This window comes from Myotis myotis, unplaced genomic scaffold, assembly GCF_014108235.1.
Source record: "Myotis myotis isolate mMyoMyo1 unplaced genomic scaffold, mMyoMyo1.p scaffold_m19_p_9, whole genome shotgun sequence".
Taxonomy (NCBI): Eukaryota; Metazoa; Chordata; class Mammalia; order Chiroptera; family Vespertilionidae; genus Myotis; species Myotis myotis.
The window spans coordinates 87,566,606-87,588,681 of record NW_023416401.1 but is presented as its reverse complement, the minus strand read 5'-3'; the positions used below and the strand labels follow the sequence as shown (position 1 = coordinate 87,588,681).

Below are 22,076 nucleotides of genomic sequence, written 5' to 3'. Positions count from 1 at the left end.
CCATCAGGGACCGGAGGAGACGGGGCACTGAGTCAGGGGTATAGCATCTAATCCTTGTCCAGACCTAGACAGCATCCTGCAGCCACTAGGCAGCGGCTAGAATAGAGCCCCACCACCTATCAGGGCCTCAGTTTCCCCACCCGTACAATGGACATGTTAGTGACCGTGAGGCAGGCGAGCTTGTTTCCATCCTAAGGAGGCCCAACATCACAAACCTTTTCTCAGAAGCCTCATGTTTGGCACGAGGTGAGCCCATGGCCTCCACATGCGGCCTCGGACCACCCAGGCAGCCTGTGCCTGTTCCCTCTTCCTCCAGCCATGGTCCTCTTGTTAGTCACCCCTAGGAACGGTGCAGCTGGGCCCGCTCTGGCGGTGGGGGTGGGGGGAGACACGTGTGTGGGGGGAAGAAGCCCACAAACTCCCGGGCACCCGTGGCTCATGGAGAGCCAACTGGGAACGTCCGCTCATCTCCAGGATGGGACCCTGCAGGAAGGAGGCTGTGTCTGCGTGTCTTCCCCTTTTATGGGGGCGTGGGGAGGGGGGAGAGGGTAATGCCCATCCCCAGCACACAGGCTGCGCCCCCCAAATGGGTGGGCGGGAGAGGAGAGGAGGAGGGGCACGCTGAGTGGAGGGGTTCTGACACATGTGGCCCCACTGGGGTGGGCAGCTGGCCCCTGCGAAGAGGACGTTCAGGCAGGGCTGGGGCAGCCGAGCCCTCACCGCAGGCCAGGCCCCAGGCCCGGCTCCTCGCAGGACCAGCGGCGGCACAGCCTCTCGGCGCCTGGTTCCTCCATCGGTTCCAGGGGCTTCCTAACGGTTGGGAGGAAGACAAGAGTGAATTCACGCTGAGTGCTGAGCCCTGGGCCTGGCACCCTGTCTGTGCTTGTGTTAGGTATTATTATTTTTTAAATTCGTCTTTATTGTTGAAATGATGGTAGGTGTCCCCTTTTCCCCCATTGCCCTCCTCGACCTAGATACTACTGTTGGTGGTGGTGTGTTTAATTCTCACAGTGACCCTGCCCACGTTATTGCCAGCATCTGACAGAGGAGAAACCCAGGCCAAAGTCACTCAGCTCTAGGTACGCCTGTATGTCACCGTGGCGTCTGACTCGCTCTTTGCTGAAGAGCCTTCTGAGGAATGTAGTCACCAGGGACCGGACTAGGGGGCGTGTGTGGTCAGTGTGCCCTCGCTGGGCACACGCTGGGCTGAGCAGACAGAACCAGGGACCCTGTAGCATCCTGGCCTCCGCCCGGCTGTTCTCGGCACCTCCCCTCTCCTGGGAGAAGAGAGTTGGAAAGAGAACCCAGGAGACACTGGGCTCCCTGTAGGACAGACTGAAGGCGCCCACGACACAGAGGTGGCCGGGGCTGCATCTGACTTTCCTGGGCTCCCCCTTCCACAAAAAATATTAAAAATCATGTTTTATGACCATGTTGGTATAAAGACAAACACAATCCTGGCTGGATTAAAAACGAAAACATTTTCTCTGACCCTAAACGGCTCATGTTTTGTCTTCTGATTTTTAAGAGACATTAAAACATTTTCATGGGCCCCTAAAAGTGCCGTGGACCCGGGCACTGCGCCTGAAGGACACGCTGGCCCTGGGCCCCGCATCCTTGCTGAGCTTCCCTGCCCAGCACCTGCCCGTGCACACCAGCCTCCTGCAGTCAGCAGCTCCTCGCCTGCACAGGGAGCACATCGGTCCTACGCTGTGTCAGAGACTGTGACCGGCACGGGCTGCGGAGGACAGAGCAAGCCTTTTGCTGTCGTGTGGCTCGCGTCCTGATAGGAAGAAGCTGAGTGTGAAGGCACTGTCTGCTGGAGGTCGGGGCCCAGGCCATGAAGACCAGCCAGGAGTCTGAGGACGCTGCAGGAGGGCTTCTGGCTGCTTGCCAGGTCAGGACACTGGGCTTCCCCGGCTGCCTTCCGTCCCAAGCCCACGGGGAGATGAAGACCGCCGTGGGCTGGGTCTCTTCCTCCTTACAGATGTGGAAGCATCTGGTCATTGGCTCCCAAGAGGAGGACTCCAGCATCCTCTCCTAGTCTGTGGGGTTCCCCTCCTCCCTCAGCCACAGAAGAAATAACTTGGGGGCTCAGGAGGGCAGTGTGGACTAGCCTTACCTCTCTGATCCCGGAGGATGATCTGATAGCCTTGTTGCCCGGACTCACACTTCCTCCTGGTGGTCCTCCAGCTGCTGCCTGCCCCGCCCTGAGCTCCAGGACCAGGAGGCCACTTTTGGTCCCGCCCTGCCCACCCCTGCCTCCTGGCATCAGCTATGTGGGTGTCCCGGTGTCCGTGTGCAAAGAGCCTTTGGCTCCTCGCTCCAGGCGTGGGGCACATGTGCCTCTCTCTGATCCTCCCAGATGGCATCGGATGGGATTGCCAGACATTTAAGGGACTGAGGGCATATGTTTGATGCTCAAGCCGCAGCTGCTGCGGACGGCCTGGGAGGCGAGCCATTTGCCCGCAGCGGCCGCGGAGGATAAGCCCTGCAAAGCCAGGTTGGCGAGCAACCCGCCCCCAGCGCAGCTGCCTCCGTGGTGCCTGCTCCCTGGTGATTGCCTCACATCCTGTTTGTCCAGCAGCTGGAGTGAGAGAGGAAAGACGAGGCCTGATGGCCCAGAGGCTGGGATGGGTTTGGGCGGAGCGGGCAGCGGTGGTGGGGACGGGATTAGGCAATCGAGGCCAAGCAGATGTCACAAGTGTTAACGATGAACTTGCTTGTCAGTAGGGCCTTGGTCCATCAGGAGAAGTGGCTGGAATTAATGTGTTTTGCACCATTAACGAGGAACATTCTTACGCTGTGGGCCTCCTCAGGGCAGCTGATGGCCTTGGGCCTGGAAAACAAAGATGCTACAAGAAAACCAAGATGCCGCCCTGTCTGTGGGCGGTTGTGTCCCCTCCTTTCCCGAGAGGCCCCATTTGTGCCTGGAGCCTGCTGGGTTAGGCCTGCTGATTTTGCTCTTGCCACTGGTGCCTGTTCCCAGCTCACAGGCCTGCGTCCCTGCGCCCCCTCCCACCTGGCTCACCTCTTGGGAGGCCTTACTTCCGGTGCCTCAGAGAGCCTTCCTACCCTGGAGGCCCCGCAGGTGCCCATCCAGGCCCAGCTGATCCCTCCTCTGTTGTTTCCCGAGACACCTGCTGGCCTCGGCGGCAGGTTGAGATTAAGTGCTCAGGCTCGGGTCAGCTGGACCAGAGTGTGGACCCTGTCTCTGCCTCCTTGGTGGCGGGTCCAGGGTAGATGGCTTCGTGCTGTGACCTCACTTGACTCATCTGTAAATACGGGATCAAGAGTCCTGCCCACGGAATGGGCTCAGCACAGTGCCGGGCTCAGAGCAAATGCTCTCAAATGGTTGTTTCTTATCTGTTGAGAACCGGTGACGGAGGGAAGCAGCTCCACCAGGAATACTGTCATGGTGATGCATAGGCAATGGGGTGGCTCCCCTTGTGGGGACATGCGGGTTTTCTTGACAAGTCTGGAAGCAAGTGGAGCAGGGGGTCAGCAAACACTGTCTGTGCCAGCTAGTCAGCGTGCTGGGCTTGGCAGGTCAGACCTTTTCTGTCGCGGATCCTCAGCTCTGCGATGCCGTGTGAACGCAGACAGACAAGAGTGGATGGATGCCCGGCTGCGATCCAGTGAGACCGGCTGCGGTCCAGAGAACAGCCGGTGGGCCGATGGGCCCGGGGCTGCAGTGTCTGGACCCTGGGCCAGAGCATCAACAGCAGGGAAGACTTTCCTCTTGGTCTCGCATGTTGCGTGTGTTGGCGTTGGGGCTGGAGGCTCGTCACATCACAGTTGGCAAGACGGCTGCCTCCACGCCTGAGCATGCAGGAAGGAAGCAGGTGGCTGGATAAAGGGCGCTCTCTTCTTTTTAGGGCGGAAGACATTTCCAAGGAGCCTGCAGCAGCCATCCTAGACGGGGCTGCCAGTGAGGCTGGGAAGGGGCTGATGGGCCACCTCCTGGGGTGGAGGAGGACCAGGGCCAAGGGCTGGGCAGGGCGTGGGGCTGCACCCACGGCCTCTGCCTCACTGGGGCTCCCAGGGCTGGGTCCTCTCCACGCAGCTCCGAGTGGGAGCAAAGCCTGTGCAGACAGCCCCCCTGGCTCTCCAGGCAGCAGGTGTGATGGTCCCGGAGCAGATGGGCACCTGAGCGTGCAGACTGGGACGTGGACCCCACAACAGACGTCACTCTGCTTCCGTCGCAGAAATGGAAACGTAGGCCACGAGCAATCCTGTGCTGGATGCTCCTCCCGACATGCGTGGAGCGCCCTGCTGTCCCGCTCCCGGGAGGGACCAGCAACCTCAGCGTCCACGCCGGGGGTTCCGCTCGGCAGCGAAGGCGTGAGCGCCAACACCTGCAACCTCGCGGGGGAACCTCAAGGACACGCAGACGGAAGGAAGCCAACGCGAAAGACCGGGAGTCCAGGTGCATGAAAAGCCTGGGAGACGCAGAGCTAGGGGGAGAGAGCAGGTCAGGCCGGAGTGGGGGGAGGGCGAGACAGGCAGTTTGTCCGCCTCGGCACTGCTGACGTTTTGGATCGTCTTTCTCTGTCGTGGTGCCGTCCTGTGCACTGCAGGGCAGAGAGCAGCACCCCCGCCTCCACCCCGCGGTGCCAGAAGCACCTGCCCCAGGCTGCGGAAGACAGATGCCCTGGGGAGCAGAGCGACCTCGACCTCCGGTTCCTCACACTGAGACAGAGGCGGCAGGAGGGAGTGCTTTGGGGGCTGCTGGGCTGCTCTGTACCCCGATAGAAGTGGTGATTACAGTGTCGTCTGGCCCTGGCCGGGCGGGTTAGTTGGTTGGAGTAAAAAAAGGTTCAATTCCAGGTCAGGGTGCATGTCAGAGGCAACTAATCGAAGTTTCTCCCTCTCTCTCCTTCCTCTCTCTAAATAATCAATAAAAACATATCCTTGGGTGAGCATTAAAAGAAAAAACCCTGACAGACCTGTGTATAAAAAGGGTCAATACTACTATAAGTTAAAACTAAAATTTAAAACACACACACACACACACACACACACACACACACACACACACACAACCAAGCAAAACACCAGAGAGAGGCAAACCATCTACCAAAGAAGAAACCAGCTAATTCATTGCTCTGGGCCCTCTTACCGGCCAGTCAGTGGGCCAGACACCTCTCCATCACTTTCCTCCTCGTGCAGGAAGTCAGCTCTAGTCATACAGCTGGTAAACCTTTCCGTCCTCTTGGCAGATAAAAGCCCCGTTAAACTCGAATGCCAGGTAAACAACTAATAATTGCTTAATATAAGTATGTCCCCCATATTGCAAGCGTGATTCACTTATCTGAGATTCAAAATTAGCAGGGCATCTGTATTGTTATTTGCAAAATCTGACAACTCTATTCTTGGAGAAATCTCCAGGGTTTTAAAAAGAGATGTTAATGATTTTCTGAGAAAAGGGAAGAGGGAGAGAGAGATAGAAACATCAATGATGAGAGAGAATCGTTGATCGGCTGCCTCCTGCACGTCCCCTACTGGGGATCAAGCCACAACTGGCATGTGCCCTGGCCAGGAATCAAACCTTGACCACCTGGTTCATGGGTCAACGCTCAACCACTGAGCACACCAGCCGGGCAGTTTTTGTTTGTTTGTTGTTTTTAATCTATTAACCATTGGCTACAATATAAGCCTCTTTCAACTTTCCTAAAGATACAGACCTATGCTAAAATAAAATGTATGTCTTTTTTTTTCTTTTCTTTTTTTTCATTTATTCAGCGACCTCAGTCTCTCTGCCGATTCATTCAGCTTGGCTCCCTACGCACTTTGACTTGCCCCAGGCATTTAAATACAAATACTCGAACCAAACACTTGCACATGCAAAGTGGAGCCTGTGTATGTAACTTCATGAAATGAAAATGAGCTCCTTCCCAGCCGACCTGCAGGTCTTCGCCCCTGACATGCTCTCCTGCCCTTCCCTCGGGCATTGACATAAAATGAATTTTACGGATGAACCTAACCTCATGTTCCGTCTTCCCTCCCACTATAGTCACGCTGGCTCACGTTGGGCCTCCCCCTCAGGGCTGATCTGAGGGGCCCTTCCTCCATGGGTCTCCTTCCCAGTGGGACCCCCAGGGCGCATAGCATCGCTGGCCCGGACACCACGCAGGAATACTTGTAAAGAGATGCATGCCTTGTTTAGGTGGCTGGTCGCTACTCCATGCCACCCCTGAATTTAATTATCTTGTCTGATAGTGCCCCCCAGGGTCTCTCCGGTTTGCAGCTAAAGGCTTGACTGCAGTGACTTGTAGGCATGATGATCGGGGAGGGTGTATGCATGGCCCCGGCTCTCTACCTGGGACGTTTTGCCTCCCAAGGGCACTGGGATGCGTTTTGGGAGCAGCCGGTGATGCTCCTATACACCCTACAATACCCACGCAGTTCCCGAAGGGCACATTCAGCTCCAACCCACGTGCCGGGTGGAGAAGCCCCTGTGTCCCCAGTGGCCCGTTTGGTGACCATATCTGGGCCCAGCATACAGGCCAGCATGGCCCACGCAGGCCGGTCCGCGGCAGGTGCGGGTGCAGAGCCCCCAGAGACCCTCCTCTTTCTGCTCCATCGCCCATTTCCCTGGCCCTGGCTGTCCTGAGGGCCCAGGAGGAGGCCAGCCCACCGTCCACCATCGCGGGAAACGTAGGGTTACTGTATCGGGCCACGTCGTGTTTCCAGGCATTTTTATTTTGCCCTTAAAAACCTTCCAGGGGGGAACGCAAATCCTAGGAGCTTGGCTTTAATGGCTCCTTTTACAGAACTGCTCCAATTATAGATGGTGAACTCCGGGAAACCCCGCTAAAGAATGCAGGAGAGCGAACGTTAAAGGGGTTAATTTAGGGGGAAATAGTGGCGGATGGGGAGCTTGGTCTTTGAAACGCCCTCGTTGTTAAAAAACCAAAGCAAACCCCTGGTGCTGGCCTGGTCCTTGGGAGGCGGTTTCCTGCCTTCGCCGTCTGGAGGGCTCCAGGTGAAGTTAATTCCAGATGCGGATGGGCCAGGGTTCCCAGAGCAAGGGTTCCTCTGGCCTCAGACCCCGCACCCAACGTGGTGTCACGTCTGTTGTGGTTGCGCAGCCAGAGCTGGTCAGGGTTTGCCCCTTGCTTCCATGCCGGGGTCCTCGGTGGGGCGTTCGGTCTCTGGGTTCGGCTCTCTTTGTCCGCCTCTTGCTTTTTCTTTCTTTGGAACGCCATCACCACCGGCATGACACTATATACATGTTGGCCAGTGGCTTCATGGTTGCCAGAGCCGAGAGATCGCCCGTTTTCCCATCACCCCCACCCACCGGCAGAGCACAGGACATGGCGACTGCTCCATCCGCTTCCTCCCGCTGGTCCCCGGGATCCCATACCCTCCTGGTGCCTTTCCTCCTGTCCATGCTGCTCCCAGATCCTTCCTCCCGGCACTCCCGCGCAGCCTCTGCCCCGGGCCCTGATCTCTCAGTGGCGGAGATGGGCACCTGGACGCAGCCCGCACATGGCGTGTCCAGCTACACGCTCTCCCCAGGGAGCTCGTCCAGTCTCCACGCCACCTGGCCGCAGCCCCGAGCCAGCATTTACCAAGCGCCTTCGAGGTGCAGAGCTCTGCTCTGAGGAGCAGCTGTGTGGAGTGCCAGGGCCGGGGCTTGAACTCAGGGAGGCTGGCACTGGGCCGGAGCGGGTCTTGGTCCCCAGTCTGTGTCTCCCCCAGGAGCCAAACCCAAGCTGTGATGTTCTGCTGCCACCTTCCACCCTCCCTGTTCTCTGTCTCCCCTGCCCCACCTTGTTTTCCCCACCCCAGTAAATGGCCCCTCCCTTCTCCCAGGTGCTCAGGCCCAGAGCGAGGAAGGCCTGTGTCTTCTGACCTTTTATATCCGCTCCCTCAGCACTTCCCTCGGTTTCCCTCTCCGGGCAGACCAGGCTGGGCCGTTCCCGGTCGAGGCGTTGTATTCTAGTGACGTGACCCTTTGGTGAACTGGGTGAAAGGTACATGGGGTTTCCCTGAAGTCTTTTTTTTTTTTTTTTTTTGTGCAACTTCCTGTGAGTCAGTAATTATTTCTAAACAAGACATTACAAATAAAATAAATTCTAAAGGTGGATTTAAAAATGAACTCCTGAAGACCTGCCCCGGCCCACCTCCCCCTGGTCTCTGCCTTCTGTCCTCGGCCCCACAGTGCAATCTCCAGGGGCAGCCCGGGCCGTCTTTTGCAAACAACTCAAGTTGTCCACTGCTCAGCTCTCCATCCCCATGGTTTCCACTTCATGCAGATCATGAGGCTCCTGGGGCTTCAGTAACAAAACACCACAAACTGGGGGGCTTAGGACAACAGGACTTTAGTCTCTCCAGTCGGAGCTCAAAGTCCAAAGTCAAGGTGCCCAGGGCTGTGCTCCCTCCACAGGCCCAGGAAAGGGTCCTACCGTGCCCCCCGCTCCTGGTGGCTCTGGCGCTCCTCAGTGTCCTTAGGCCACCGTGTGTGTGTGTGTGTGTGTGTGTGTGTGTGTGTGTGTGTCTGCCTTCACATGGCCTTCTTCTCAGGACACCAGTCATCGGCTTAGAGCCCTTCCTAATCCAGTATGACCTTATCTTAACCGATTTCATAGGCACAGACGCTATTTCCAAAGGTCACCTTCTGAGGTTCTGGGGCATGAACTTGGGGGGACACTATTCAACACAGTAAACAGAGTAAGGCAGAGTGCTCGCTGGTGCCTTACGGTCCCCACCACTTTCCTCCTGACTGCCCCCTTCTGCCCCCTCACCCCCAGGCTCTGCTCCAGCCCGGCGGTCAGTCTCCTGAACACATCCACCTGGCTCCCGCCTCCGGGCATTTGCCTTGGCAGTGCCCTCTGCCTGGAATGTCCTCTCCCCAAATATCCTCATGGCTCTCCTCTTCCCTGCTACCCGATCTGTGCTCAGATGGCCCCTCCATGCACAGGGTGGTAGACATGAGGGTGGCTTGCAGCCATCCCCACCTTCCCTGGCCCTGAGCAGGATTGCCCCACCTCTTGAGATTAGATGGATCACATAGCCTGCTGTGCCCAAGGAAATGTGAGTGGAGCTTCCTCTAGCCCGGCTGTGCCCCCTCCCGCTTCAGCTTTTACCCTGGGATACCTGCCCACCTGCCCCACCAGGTTGCCTGCCCAGAGGACAGTTTTCTCGGCGTGGTTCCTCACTGTGCTCTCCGCTCCCAACACAACCTGGCACAGAGCCAGCGCTGAATAACAGGCCGGTGGATGATGCAAATGTCTGAGTGAACTGTGAGGCATGCATGCAGCCCCCCAACCACCTCTCCTGTAACCGTCTCCTATGCGTTTGGCTGCTTCCGATCTAGGGCAGAGCATCAACCCCAAGTTGGCGGGCCTGATCGGGCGGCACGGGCCCCAGAACAAGCAGCCCTTCATGGTGGCCTTCTTCAAGGCCACCGAGGTCCACCTTCGCAGCGCCCGCTCCACGGGGAGCCGGCAGCGCGGCCAGAACCGCTCCAAGACGCCCAAGAACCAGGAGGCCCTGCGGATGGCCAACGTTGCAGGTACGCCGGGGGCGGGAGGGTCCACACACAGACCCCGGGACCCACACACGGGGCCCAGCGAGGAGCCACTCGGGAGCCACGTGTTCCACCGGTGGTTGTGGAGCCAGTGCTGCAGGAAACAGCCCACAGCCCTCCTGACAGCTCACCCCTTGGCTGTCCACCTCATGGTGGCACTCAAATGCAAGTGCCAAACTCGAGTATAACAAGAGGCCAGCCATGCACGTTCCCAAACAGACAAAACAGTGGTAACAGCACGTGAAGGGAAGCTCTGAAACCTGTGGGGAGATGCCACACCCTCTTCCCAGGGAGGCTGCTGCCCGGGGAGCCGGGAGGATGAACAGTGGAGGACTTTGCTGCATCTTTAATTTTATTTCTTTTTTAAAAAAATATATTTTATTGATTTTTTTTACAGATAGGAAGGAGAGGGATAGAGAGCTAGAAACATCGATGAGAGAGAAACATTGATCAGCCGCCTCCTGCACACCCCCTACTGGGGATGTGCCCGCAACCAAGGTACATGCCCTTGACCGGAATCGAACCTGGGACCCTTCAGTCCGCAGGCCGACGCTCTATCCACTGAGCCAAACCGGTTAGGGCTATTTCTTAAAGTGAAAAATATTTGAAACTCCTAACGAATTTGCGTATTTGTTAAGTGCGGGTCTCCCCTCTGGTGTCTGTGGGCAGCCCTGTCGGAACGGAGCTCCTAGCTGAGCTCAGCGGTCCTGCTCCTGGGCCTGGGATTGGTCCCAGGAAGCACAGGGGCACATGGGTGTTCAGAATATGCAAAGCAGCCACATTCCCAAGTCAGCCTTATCTCGTCAACAGCTGGTTTTGCCTCACCCAGCTGATTTTGGACTTTCTGTTCAGTTTCCTTTTCGAGGGCGAAGGGCAGTACGGGTGCTGTGACTGGTGAAGGTTTTAGGCACAGGCTTCCCGACCCCACAGGCTCAGATGGACCGTGCTGGGTGTGGTGGCTCCTGAGTTTGTGCACAGGGCTTTGCAGGGCTTGTGTTCTGCTAGGTGCATCCATCCTCTTCTCAAAGGAGTCTGTGATCCCCCACATTAAAATCCAGCAGACCCCCTGAATTTGTGTTGGAAACCCCCAGGCCGTGCTCTTGGGGGCTCGGGGCCCACGGTGAAAGCCAACGATGGTCTGCCCCAGGGACTCTGGTACCTCAAAGTCCTCCACACTCCGTTTCCCCCACCACATCCCCGTCAGGTCTCCACTTACATAACCCCCAGGACGGGTCTCTTACTACCTCACATGCAGCTATTCTTTCTTGCCTGGAACCTGTCTCCTTCCTGTGGATTTCTTGGCCCTGTCGGAAGTTCAGCTAAACTCTGCCTGGAAGTTTGATAAGAAAAGAAATACCGAGACCTGGGCCCCACTGCAGGCTTAGTAAACCAGAATCTGTGTGTGGGTGTGCGAGTGTGCGAGTGTGTGAGTGTGTGTGCACATGTCCTGGGGTGCTTCGCCTCTTGTGCCGGCTGGGAGTCCTCCTGCAGAGCCACACAAGTCCACCTCTCCCAGCAGGCAGCCCCCTGTGCGCTGGAAGGAGACGTGCTCCAGCGTGTTGCCTGCTGCCCTGCCGGCCGGCCGGAAGCTCTTTCCTGCAGGCTAGCCCGCCCCCAGGCCTTGCGCTGCTCTTCACAGGCTGTGGTTTGGGGATGAGAGACTGGGGTCGCTGCCTTCCCTCCACACCCTTCTCCCCACCCACGTTTGGACCCAGCTCCCTGGTAATTAGCCACTCTCGGCAGCTGACCCGCGGGGGTGGGAGCTGAGCCCCAGCACCAGTTCTAACTCGTTAGCTTCTCAGGCGGGGGCTCCTGGCGGTGGAAGAAGCAGCGGGCCTCCTGCTCCTGCTGGCTGTTGGGGTGGGAGGGGCAGGACTGGAAGGGCAGGGGGGCTGGGGCCTACTTCTTGAGCGTCCCTTTTCTTCCCTTTCTGCACCAACATTGCCAGCTGCTTGGGTGTGAAGCCATAGGAGGGCTCTGGGAGAAGAAAGTGCCACGACTAATGAGCCATGTCTGCCGTGAGCAGAGGAAGGGCAAGTAGCAGCCTGGGTGCCACTTTCCAACCCCGTCTTAAAGCAAAGCAATGATATTTGGCTTCATGTTGAAACCCAAGGCCCGACAGACCAAGGCCACGAGCAGCTCATGGAGCTAGTGTGGACAGGCAGCTGTGTGTGCATGTGTGTGAGCGAGAGAGTGTGGATCAGACAGAGAGACGGATCTCGATGTGTTTACCAGTCCTGAATCCGTACCCACATGCCTGCAAAGCTCACGCACTCCTGGAAAGCCCCAGTGCATCATTCCATCCTCAGAGAAACCTCAGAGGCTTTTGCTGGAAGATCAGTGTGGTTTGACTTCCTGCCTCTTGTTTCTTCCTGGTGGGGGTGGTGATGGGGGCTTTGTCCCAGGCCCTGTCTTTACCCCTCTGGCTGGCCTCTGTGGCGAGGCTGGTGGAAGCAGGGCCCTCGGGCAGCCTCCTGCAGCAGCCTCCTGTCGGGCATGGATGGGCTTTGACTCCTTTATGGAACCCGGGCAGATGTGAGCATCTAAACCCCACCTGGGTATACAAGACACCAGAGTTGTCGGAAGGATCCAGAGGGTGCTGTGAGCTTGGACTGTGAGAGCAGGAGAGCTTGGCACCTCCGTGCGGGACTGTTGGCCGGGGGTGGGAGTGAGTTTGCAGGCCATGGGTCCTCCAGCAGGGTTTATGTCAGAAAAGCCCCCCTCCAGCGCCACACCCGCCTAACGCGTGCGCTGCCGTTCCCCCCGCGTTCTGCTCGCCCGCAGAGAACAGCAGCACTGACCAGAGGCAGGCCTGCAAGAAGCACGAGCTGTATGTCAGCTTCCGCGACCTGGGCTGGCAGGTAAGGGGTGGCCCCGGGCTCCCCGATCGTGTTTCTCTTCTGCATCGATTAAGACCCTGATTTCAAGTGTCCAACCAGGGCAGAGGATTTAGGGGAGGGTATGGGGGGCCTCAGGAAACCCAAGAGTAGAAATGTGGCTGTGACTCAAGCTGGAACGGCAGCCCTAGCACTTTGGACACTGGACCCCATTCTGCATGTGAAGCCCGTTTCCACCTGTGCTGGCTGCTCAGGGTGCCAGACCCAGCTGCCCTCCTTCCCCTCCCGTGACTCACATTCCCAGGCAGAGACCGATGGGCCCCGCCCGGGTCCAGCACCTGTCCCTGATCCAGCGAGCTCTGCCAGGGGTGGGGTTGTGCTATAGGAACATGGCTGCCCCCCCCACCCCCCACCCCCCACCCCCCGGAGCCAGGCGGATGGAGGGAGGTGAAGGGCAGGGGATGAGTCACAGCTACTCAGGGTGTCTTTGACTTGGGAGCCCCGCAGTCTGGCCCACAGGGGGAGGGTTTTGACCTGCCCACGTTTCCACGGGCCCTGGACACGGCCCTCATGGCCCCACGCTCCTCTCCCCGCAGGACTGGATCATCGCGCCCGAGGGCTACGCCGCCTACTACTGCGAGGGGGAGTGCGCCTTCCCCCTGAACTCCTACATGAACGCCACCAACCATGCCATCGTGCAGACCCTGGTGAGTGTGGCCTGCACCCCAGTGGGTGGGCGGGTCAGCGGGGCCACCGGGTCCTCCTGGGCTGCGCCAGGCTGGGGCGCGAGCAGGTCTCTGCCCAAGGCCACACTATGACTTTCAAGGCCCCGATCCCTGTAAAACAAGGTTAAGAATTCTGTGTTGACATAAAGATATGTTTAATCTTTGACCCTCACGTTGACTTACTTCTCCTAATTTCAAAAGAAATTAGAACAGTTTTGTGAGTTCCTAAAGGTACAGTGGGCAACAGTCCCTGTGCCTGGTGGAGAGGTGGCTGTGGCCCCGCCTCTGTCTGGGGGCTGCTGTCCTGGTGCTCCACAGTCCCTAGTCCCCCCCATAGTGCCTGGTCCCCCCATAGTGCCCGGTCCCCCCACAGTGCCCGGTCCCCCCACAGTGCCCAGTCCCCCCCATAGTGCCCGGTCCCCCCACAGTGCCCGGTCCCCCCCACAGTGCCCGGTCCCCCCCATAGTGCCCGGTCCCCCCACAGTGCCCGGTCCCCCCACAGTGCCCAGTCCCCCCCACAGTGCCCAGTCCCCCCCATAGTGCCCGGTCCCCCCACAGTGCCCAATCCCCCACAGTGCCAGGTCCCCCCACAGTGCCCGATCTCCCCACAGTGCCCGGTCCCCCCACAGTGCCCGATCTCCCCACAGTGCCCGGTCCCCCCACAGTGCCCGGTCCTCCCACAGTGCCCGATCCCCCCACAATGCCCAGTCCCCCCCACAATGCCCGGTCCCCCCACAGTGCCCGGTCCCCCCACAGTGCCCGGTCCCCCCACAATGCCCGGTCCCCCCACAGTGCCCTGTCCTCCCACAGTGCCCGATCCCCCCCACAGTGCCCGGTCCCCCCCACAGTGCCCTGTCCCCCCCACAGTGCCCGATCCCCCCCACAATGCCCAGTCCCCCCACAGTGCCCGGTCCCTCCACAATGCCCGGTCCCCCCACAATGCCCTGTCCTCCCACAGTGCCCTATCCCCCCCACAGTGCCCAGTCCCCCCACAATGCCCAGTGTCCGCACAGTGCCCGGTCCCCCCACAGTGCCCGATTCCCCCCACAATGCCCAGTCCCCCCACAGTGCCCGGTCCCCCCCACAGTGCCCGGTCCCCCCACAGTGCCTAGTCCCCCCACAGTGCCTCTTCCCCTGGGTCATGGTTGAGAGTTTGTCCCCTCCCACAGCTCACATCCACCTCCTGGCCTTGAACTTCGCAGTCACTCAGGGAATTTACTATTGTTGAGGGTCTACTATCTGTGGCCCCTGCAGGGGGAGCTGGGGACCCCGTGGGGCCAGCAGGGCCTCGTTCTCCAGGGGGGGGAACAACCAGAAAGCAAATGAGCAAAGGCCAGAGGGAGGACGTGGCAGGAAGATGGCCCACCAGAAGATTAGGATAATGAGATGGGCTGGGGAGCCAAGGCTGCTTTCAGGCTGACCTTCCATGGGGTCATGGAGGATGCAGTGATAATGAGATTCTTAACAAGGCGCCCAGCACCGATGACACAGATTACACGTTACTTTTGCTACCAAACCAACAGCAATCGCAATGAGTTAGGGACTGTTCGTTAGCTTGGAATCAGGGGCTCAAGGACCTTGGTTGTCTAGCTCCCTGCCCTGAACATTGTCTGGGCCTTTCCTGACAACTGCTCCCCCTCCCTGGCTTGAATGCTCCTGATGACAGGCAGCTCACTACCCAGGCCCATCCCTCTCCCACAGCTCTGTCTGTTATGGGGCTTTGTGCCTCTTTTGTTTAGTGTCGGCCTCCCTCTTCCCTTGTCCCACCCCTTTCGCTGGGACTAGGCTCTGTCCTTAGGGGGACAGCCTCTTTGTCCAGCATTGCTTGCCCAGGGCCCCGCCCCCAGCAGCAAAATCCAGAGCCCGTTTAGGATTGAAAGTCCCTGCGCTGGCGATCAACAGGCCCCCAGCCTACTCTGTGGCCTGGACCTGCTCCCCCGTTCCCGGAGGTCCTGCTCCGAGGACCCAGAGGTGATGGGAGTGTCCCAAGCTGGCAGGGGCCACACCGCTCCCCTCCGGCCCTGCCTTCGTGGCCTATGACCACCCACTCAGTCCTCGCTTCATCAGAGACCTCAGGCTCAGATGGACCCTCCGATTATTCTGAAATGAGGGTCATGTTTTCAAAGGGGGCGAATCCTTGTCATCCAGGAGCCCTAGTGAGAAACAGAGGGAGCGAGCTGACATCGGGGATTTGCTTTAAAGTGATTCCCGGGTGGAAAAGATGGGGGAAGGTTCAGATTTTAAGGCTGTGAGCAGTCATCCACAGTGCTGGCACTGGGCACTCGTGGTGTGTCGGAAACCTGGAATTTCCCCTAAAAACAAACAGAACCGAATCTCCAGCCTGTCCCGACTGTTGGCATATCTGACTGCGCTGCTTTGGTTGCTGCAGTCAGTTTGTGGCCTGAGAAGAGAGGTGTTCAGTTTTCCCCAGTCCTCACTACTCCTTATTGCCTCACTCCTGGCCTCATTCACTCATCAGTGACACTCCTGTGGAAATGTAGGCGTTTGAGTTTGTTTACCCCCTGACCTTGTCCTGTGTAAGGACACAGAAGCCCTGAGTGCGAGGGGCCGTAAGCCTGAGTGACTAGCCGGCCTCGTCAGTCCCACCTTCTGGACGGCCTGCTTTCTTGTTGATGTCCGTCCACCCAAGTGTTTGCCCAAATTCCTTGCCTCTTACTTTTATTGCTCAAGAAGCAAAATAGTCCAGTGTGGCCTAGCCCTGCACCACGCAATGCAGTCCTATTTTACATGCAGCTCTTGAGCACTTGACATGCGCCCAGTCAGGGTTTTTTTTTTTTCTTTTTCTTTTTTGTTTTTTTTTTTAATATATTTTATTGATTTTTTACAGAGAGGAAGGGAGAGGGATAGAGAGTTAGAAACATCGATGAGAGAGAAACACCTATCAGCTGCCTCCTGCACACACCCCACTGGGGATGTGCCCGCAACCAAGGTACATGCTCTTGACCGGAATCGAACCTGGGACCCTTGAGTCCACAGGCCGACGCTCTATCCGCTGAGCCAAACCGGTTAGGGCAGGGGGTTTTGAAGACTTGGTACAAAAAAAAGTAAAACATCTCCTTAGTGACTTTTTAATGTTAAGTATATCTTGAAATAATAATATTTTTGAAATACCAGGTTAAATTAAATATGTCATTTAAATTAACTTTACCTGTTTCTTTCCCGTCTTTTTAAATGTGGCTGCGAGAACTTTTAAAATGACAGGTGTGACTCTTGAATAGGACAGATCTAGCTCAGAGATCAGCAACCTTTTCCTGAAAAGTGCCAGATGGTAAATGTTTTTTACTTTGATGTGAGAGTCATAGTTGCCATTGCTCCACTCTGCCCTCATCGTGAGAGTGGGGCTACGTAAATGAATGGGCGGGGATGGGTGCCAATAAAACTTTAGTCACAAAACCAGTCAGCTGGGCAGGATTTGGCCTGTGGGCTGAGCCTGGTCCAGCTCAGTGGTTCTCAACTTGGGGCGGTTTTGCCCCCCCCAGGGATATTTAATGTCTAGCGACATGTGGGTGCCGCTGACCCTCGAGCCCAGGGGTGCTGTTAAAGGCCCACAGTGCACAGGATAGCCCTGCAAGAGAGGGCGATCTGGCCCCACGTGTCTGATCTGGCCACTGACTTCCCTTGTGTGCTGCGCAAGCCTCTGTTCGGGCACGTGGGTCCCTCATCTGTGAAGCCGAGATGATTACAGAACCAAGTTAGTGACGCAGAATGTGCTCAGAACCGGGCACGCTCAGTGAGTGTCCCCTCGGTCATTTTGCCCAGGTGGCGCGTGTCCCTGACACACATAGGAGGCCAGAGAGCAGGGCCCGGCCCCTTCTCACCACGGCCCACGTCTCGCTGTGCGTTGCAGGTCCACTTCATCAACCCGGACACAGTGCCCAAGCCCTGCTGCGCCCCCACCCAGCTGAATGCCATCTCGGTGCTCTACTTCGACGACAGCTCCAACGTCATCCTGAAGAAATACAGGAACATGGTTGTCCGGGCCTGTGGCTGCCACTAGCCTCCTGGAAGGCAGGCCCTCTGGGGCCACCTTTTCTGGATCCTGCGACTCACCACCAGGTCCCCGGCCCACCGTGACAAGGAGCCAGGGGACCGGCCGCCTTGTGCGAGGCCTTCCCGTCCCCCTCCCCAACGTTAATGGTGTAGGAGCGTTAAGGATTTGAGAGGCAAATGGCTTTTGATCAGTTTTTCGTTGTCATCCTATGGACAAGATCCTATAAGCTGCTGCAAGTAAAACCTAACAGGAAAAACATTCTATAAAGAAAAACTGCCAGGCCACGGCCCTGCACTGACTCGTTCCCGGGGCAGTTAGGAGCGCCCCTCACCCAGGACCCAGCGTGGGAGGAAGGGGCGCAGGGAGGGGTGGGCGTGTCGTGTCTGTGCTGAAGGAATGACGCGGAAGTGCCTGTAATACATGTCCCAATAAAACGAATGAATGAAAATGGTTAGGATGTTACAGATACATTTTCCTGAACACTCTGTCCGCATTTCTTGGATTCCCCTGATTTCATAAACAGAGGCTGTGGCTGGCGGAGGGCGGGGAGGCCCCTCTCCATTCCGTTTGGGTTTCGTCTGAGGTTTCCAGAGACCCAGCGTAACGTAGACTTGCCCAAACCCAAGATTTGGCTGGGAGGGGGAAGGGCAAATTCTGCTCAGAGGAAGGGGCGTGCTGATCTCGAAGGAAAAATGCGTGTCGTCATTCAGCTGGGCGTGTGGTGGCCCTGCGATGGCCCTGCAGATGTTCGCACGTGCTCGTCCAGTTCCCCGGCTGGGACATCCGTGTGGCGCAGCGTGGAGGACGGCAGCATGAGCACAGAGCCGGCGGCTTGACCCTGAACGCTGGCCAGCGGGGCCCTGTTTAAAGAAGTCCCCAGGAAGCCTAGCCCTCCATAGGGCTACTCCCCATCCCCCAAGTAGGCTTGTCTGTCGTGCAGTGACCGCCGCTTCTGAAGCCCGGGTTCAGTCTGGGCCATGGGCCCCTCTTCTCATGGGCAGACCCCTGCTGAGGGCTCCTGGAAGCCCAGCGGGAGTTCTGCTGGGCGTAGGGTGAGCAGGGCCAGATCTCCAGGGGAAGGACCTAGAGCCTCAGAGAGTGACGCCCTCACCGAGTGTCCCGATTGGGATGGCTCCTGGTGAGAGCCTTTCTCGCCTTGGCCGGGGGGGCCCCCTAAACAGTGTGCACCGCCTCCCGCTGCAGCCCAGGGCTGGGGAGCACAGGCTCTCTGTGCACAAAGACCAGCGTTACCCAGAAGGCCCTGGGACAGGCTCTGGGGCGACCGTTCCTCTGTCGTGATTAAGTTTGTTTCTGGAAACTTGGGGAAAACTTTTGTTTTTCACTTTCTTTTGCTTTTTCTTCTTCAGTAGCTTGGGCTGCAGTCTTCACTCTGGCTGGCCCACAGGGAAGAGTCGCTGTTCCTGTTACATTTTATTTCATCTGTTGGCAGGTATGGGGGTTTTTGTGTGACCCCCTCTTGGTGCAAGTTTTCTCACCTCTGGTTCGCATCGTTTGTACATTGAAACGTGTAAATAGTTGTTACAGAACAAATTATTTATGTCCATCAGAAGATCCTTTCAGACCCTCTTCCAGTCGCTTGTTTGGGACGATGAGCTTGCTTCCCTCCAACCTGCTTGTTTTCTTATTTAAGACTATTTATTAACGGTCGGACCAATGTACCTTCAGCTGTTGCGTAGAGCAGTCCTCAGCGAAAATTCTGTATAAATAGACAAAATAAAAAGGGTTTTGCCTTTGCAATAAAAGGAGACATTCGGTTCTGGTTCCTGGGCCTGTGTATGTCTGTGTGTGTTGGTTTTTTTTCTCTCAACTTTGGTCACTGGCGTCCCCTTGGTCTGCTAGGAGCTCTCTGCCTGGCCTCCACCATTCACACACTGTTTATCCTCCGGCCCTGGGAGGAAGGGGCACTCCCCAATATTTGGTGCAGCTGTGTGGGGCGCTGGGCAGGAGAGATGGAGCCCAACAACAAATGTGAACTTGGTAGGCTCGACTACAAAGATCCTTCCCTGAGTTACATGTAGCACAGCTGTCAGCAGCTGTTTCAAAGAGGCAGGGGGTAAATTAGCTGTGTTTACTGCTAACATAGTTGAAAGGTTTAGTCATCCCAATAAAATAGAGGCACAAGAAAGAAAGGGAAAAAAAGGTGGGAGGGGCGCGTACACCCAAAAGTTTTGAGCAGCACAGGCTGCAGAGCCTGCATTGTCCGGTGGTTTGGGGGCTGCTGCCAGCTCCAGGCCCCAGCTGTGGGCGGCCCACCTCAGGCCTGTGAAGCGGCCAGGGGCCACTGCCCCAGCCCGCAGAGCAGCCACACGCGTGGGACAGCCTCCTGGGTTCCTTTTCGCTTTGAAGTGCACGCTCAGGTCACCCGATGGGTATTGGACTCCCGGCCATCACTCGGCCAGGCTGCTGTCTCTTCCTGGTGCCTCAAACAAGCGGCAGCTTTTAACAAGTTCCAGGCCCTGTGATTGCCCAACCCCTGTCATTGTCCTGATGCTCATTTGAGCTCTTGGTCTGTTTCCAGGCTCAAGACCAAAGTTGCAGACCAGGGGCCAGATGTGGCCTGCAGACGTGTCTCATTCCCTGCATGGTGTTTATACTTTTTTTTTTTTTTAAGTGAGTTCATTTCCAACATGTTTTAGGAAATCAGAAAATTGGGGTGAGGAAAAAAAATCCCGAATTCTGGCTTCTCCTTGAGAAATTGGCAGGTCTGGCCTTTCTCCTCCCTGTGTAGAAGCTCTTGGCTGGAGGCAAAGAGCAGTTGTTGCCACAGTCTCCACTACTCCCTATTACCCCTCTCGCAAAGATGCACATGTCAGTTGCTGTGTTAAAAGTTGTAGATACCTATTTATTGGTCTCTATGAAGAGTAGGAAAGTAAGAGCTTGAGAGAGCCACACACTTCAGGAAGAGCTGATGACAAACCTTTCGTTCATCCCTGGCTCATTTCCCCCATTTTACACCCAGTCAGGCTCCCACAGGCTGTTGTGTGTGTGCGGCTGCAGCGCCACAGAGGGCCTCATATGTTGCCCTCCCCTCCCCCCTCCTGGTTTCTGTCTCTCCTGCTCATTTCCATCTTAGGGCATTTTCCGTTGCTGCTGCTCCCAATCCTGCTCACAGAGCACCTGCATCAGGTAATGCTGCTCCCACCACGGGGCCTGACGTCACTGCCTGTCATGCTGAGAGGGACAAAGAGGTGAAGAAATTACTCAACACCCCCAGCTAATCACTGCTGGATCCTGGGATTTGACATTTGAACCTGAAGCCTGCGCTTACACAGAATAAAAGTTTATTTTCTCTCCCTTAAAAGCAGTCTGAAGGTCAGCCATCCAAGATCAGGGTGGCAGCTCAGCGGTGCCATTTGGGATCTAGTCCCTTCCCACCTTCGCCTCATGATCCAACGTGGCTGCTGGAGCCCCAGCCATCATATCTATAGTCCACCCTGTATGTGCCCTTTAAGCAGCCATCCCAAAGGGTAGCCACACAATATCCATGCCTCACTAGCAAACATAGTCATATGGCTACACCTAGATGCAGGGGAGCCTGGGAACACAGTCTTTATTCTGGGTGGCCATGTACGTAGCCAAAAATCAGCAGCCAGGGTCCTATTGCTTTGTGGAATTTGTGAAAGCGAAAAGGTTAGCAATTAGCTATGTGTATTAGTTTTCTATGACTGCATAACAATCACCACGAACTGGCTGGCTTGAATCACCAGCTATTCATTACCCTTCACCCGTGCGGGTCAGCAGTGTGGGTAAGGTGTAGCTTGGTTCTTTGCTCATGAACTCACAGGGCTGACATCAAGGTGTCAGCAACTGCATTGTCTTTCAAGCCCATTCAGGTTGTTGGCCAAATCTCATTCCTTGCAGATGTAGGACTGAGGTCCCCAATTCCTTGCTGGCTGTCAGCCCCGGGCTCTGTCAGCTTCTAGAGGACATCCTCACATCCTTTCCACGCGGTCCTCTCACACATGGCAGCTTGATTCTTCAGAGCCAGGAGACTCGCCTTCTCCTTTTAAGGCTCACCTGATTAGGGCAGGCCCACCCAGGCTAATCTCCCTTGGATGAGCTCAAAGTCCATTGATTGGGGGCCTTCATTGCATCTGTGAGATCCCTTCCCCTGTGGGAGTGAAGATTGTATATTGGGCAGGAGTCTTGGGGTCATCTTCGGATTCTGCTTGCATAGTAGCTAAGGTGCACTACACAGTGGGGGGTACCTGAGGGAGAGCGGACCCTGTGTCCCGGCCCCAGCCCTGTGCGCAGGCAGGAACACACCCATCCTCCGAGGATCCTCAGGGTTACCTCGTGCAGACATCTTCTCCTCGCCTGTGGACCGGTTCCTCCTGGCTCAGACCCCTTCAGGACTCTGGCACCAGCCTCTCTTGGTCTTAGATGTGAGGAAATAAAAATAGAAGAGGGAAAACACAGACCTCTCCCAAGCCTTTGGAGTTGTGACAGCTGTTTGGACAGAGGCAATGTGCACCTGGGCTGGGAACACAGCGCTTCCTCCACTGGCTCTGGGTCTTGCCACCTGTCCCCATCTCATGCACCCACCCCACCAAGCAAATCCCCGCCCCGTCTCATGCACCACTCCACCATGCAAGGCTGGGAGCTCTGCCTATGCTAAGTGCCTGAGCCCTGAGGCATGGTTTCGGGTCACGTCACAACACCAGCACCAGGACGAGGTTGCAGGACTAAGCAGACAAGCCCCGGGCGTGGCCAGCTTCCCAGGTGGCCGAGTACCACTCAGGGCCCGGCTCTGAGCAGCCTGGGTCTGGGTGAACGCCTGCTGCTGCAGCCCCAGATTCCGAACCTTTCAAACAAGCCCCATGACTTCATTTTGCTCTGAGCCCCTCAAGTCCACTGGGGCCTGTGCCCAGTGTACAGAGCAAGGACTTTTGTGCCAGGCCCAGGGTCTGAGTGGGCCTGTGCCACAGTCACCATTCAACACA

At 56.9% G+C, this 22,076-nt stretch overlaps 1 protein-coding gene across 2 annotated transcripts in view; it reads left to right on the top strand.

Moving 5' to 3' along the window:
* The window catches only part of BMP7 (bone morphogenetic protein 7), a 76,680-nt gene extending 57,783 nt beyond the window's left edge, over nucleotides 1-18,897 (top strand). The window contains exons 4-7 of one of the 2 annotated variants that reach the window (XM_036322819.1): nucleotides 9,326-9,523; nucleotides 12,323-12,399; nucleotides 12,972-13,082; nucleotides 16,969-18,892. In XM_036322819.1, coding sequence (XP_036178712.1) covers nucleotides 9,326-9,523; nucleotides 12,323-12,399; nucleotides 12,972-13,082; nucleotides 16,969-17,118 — 536 coding nt within the window. In that variant the 3' untranslated portion in view covers nucleotides 17,119-18,892. Of the gene's footprint in view, nucleotides 1-9,325; nucleotides 9,524-12,322; nucleotides 12,400-12,971; nucleotides 13,083-16,968 lie in introns of both variants that reach the window. The other variant, XM_036322820.1, reaches the window with a different exon arrangement.
* Nucleotides 18,898-22,076: the final 3,179 nt, after the last annotated feature.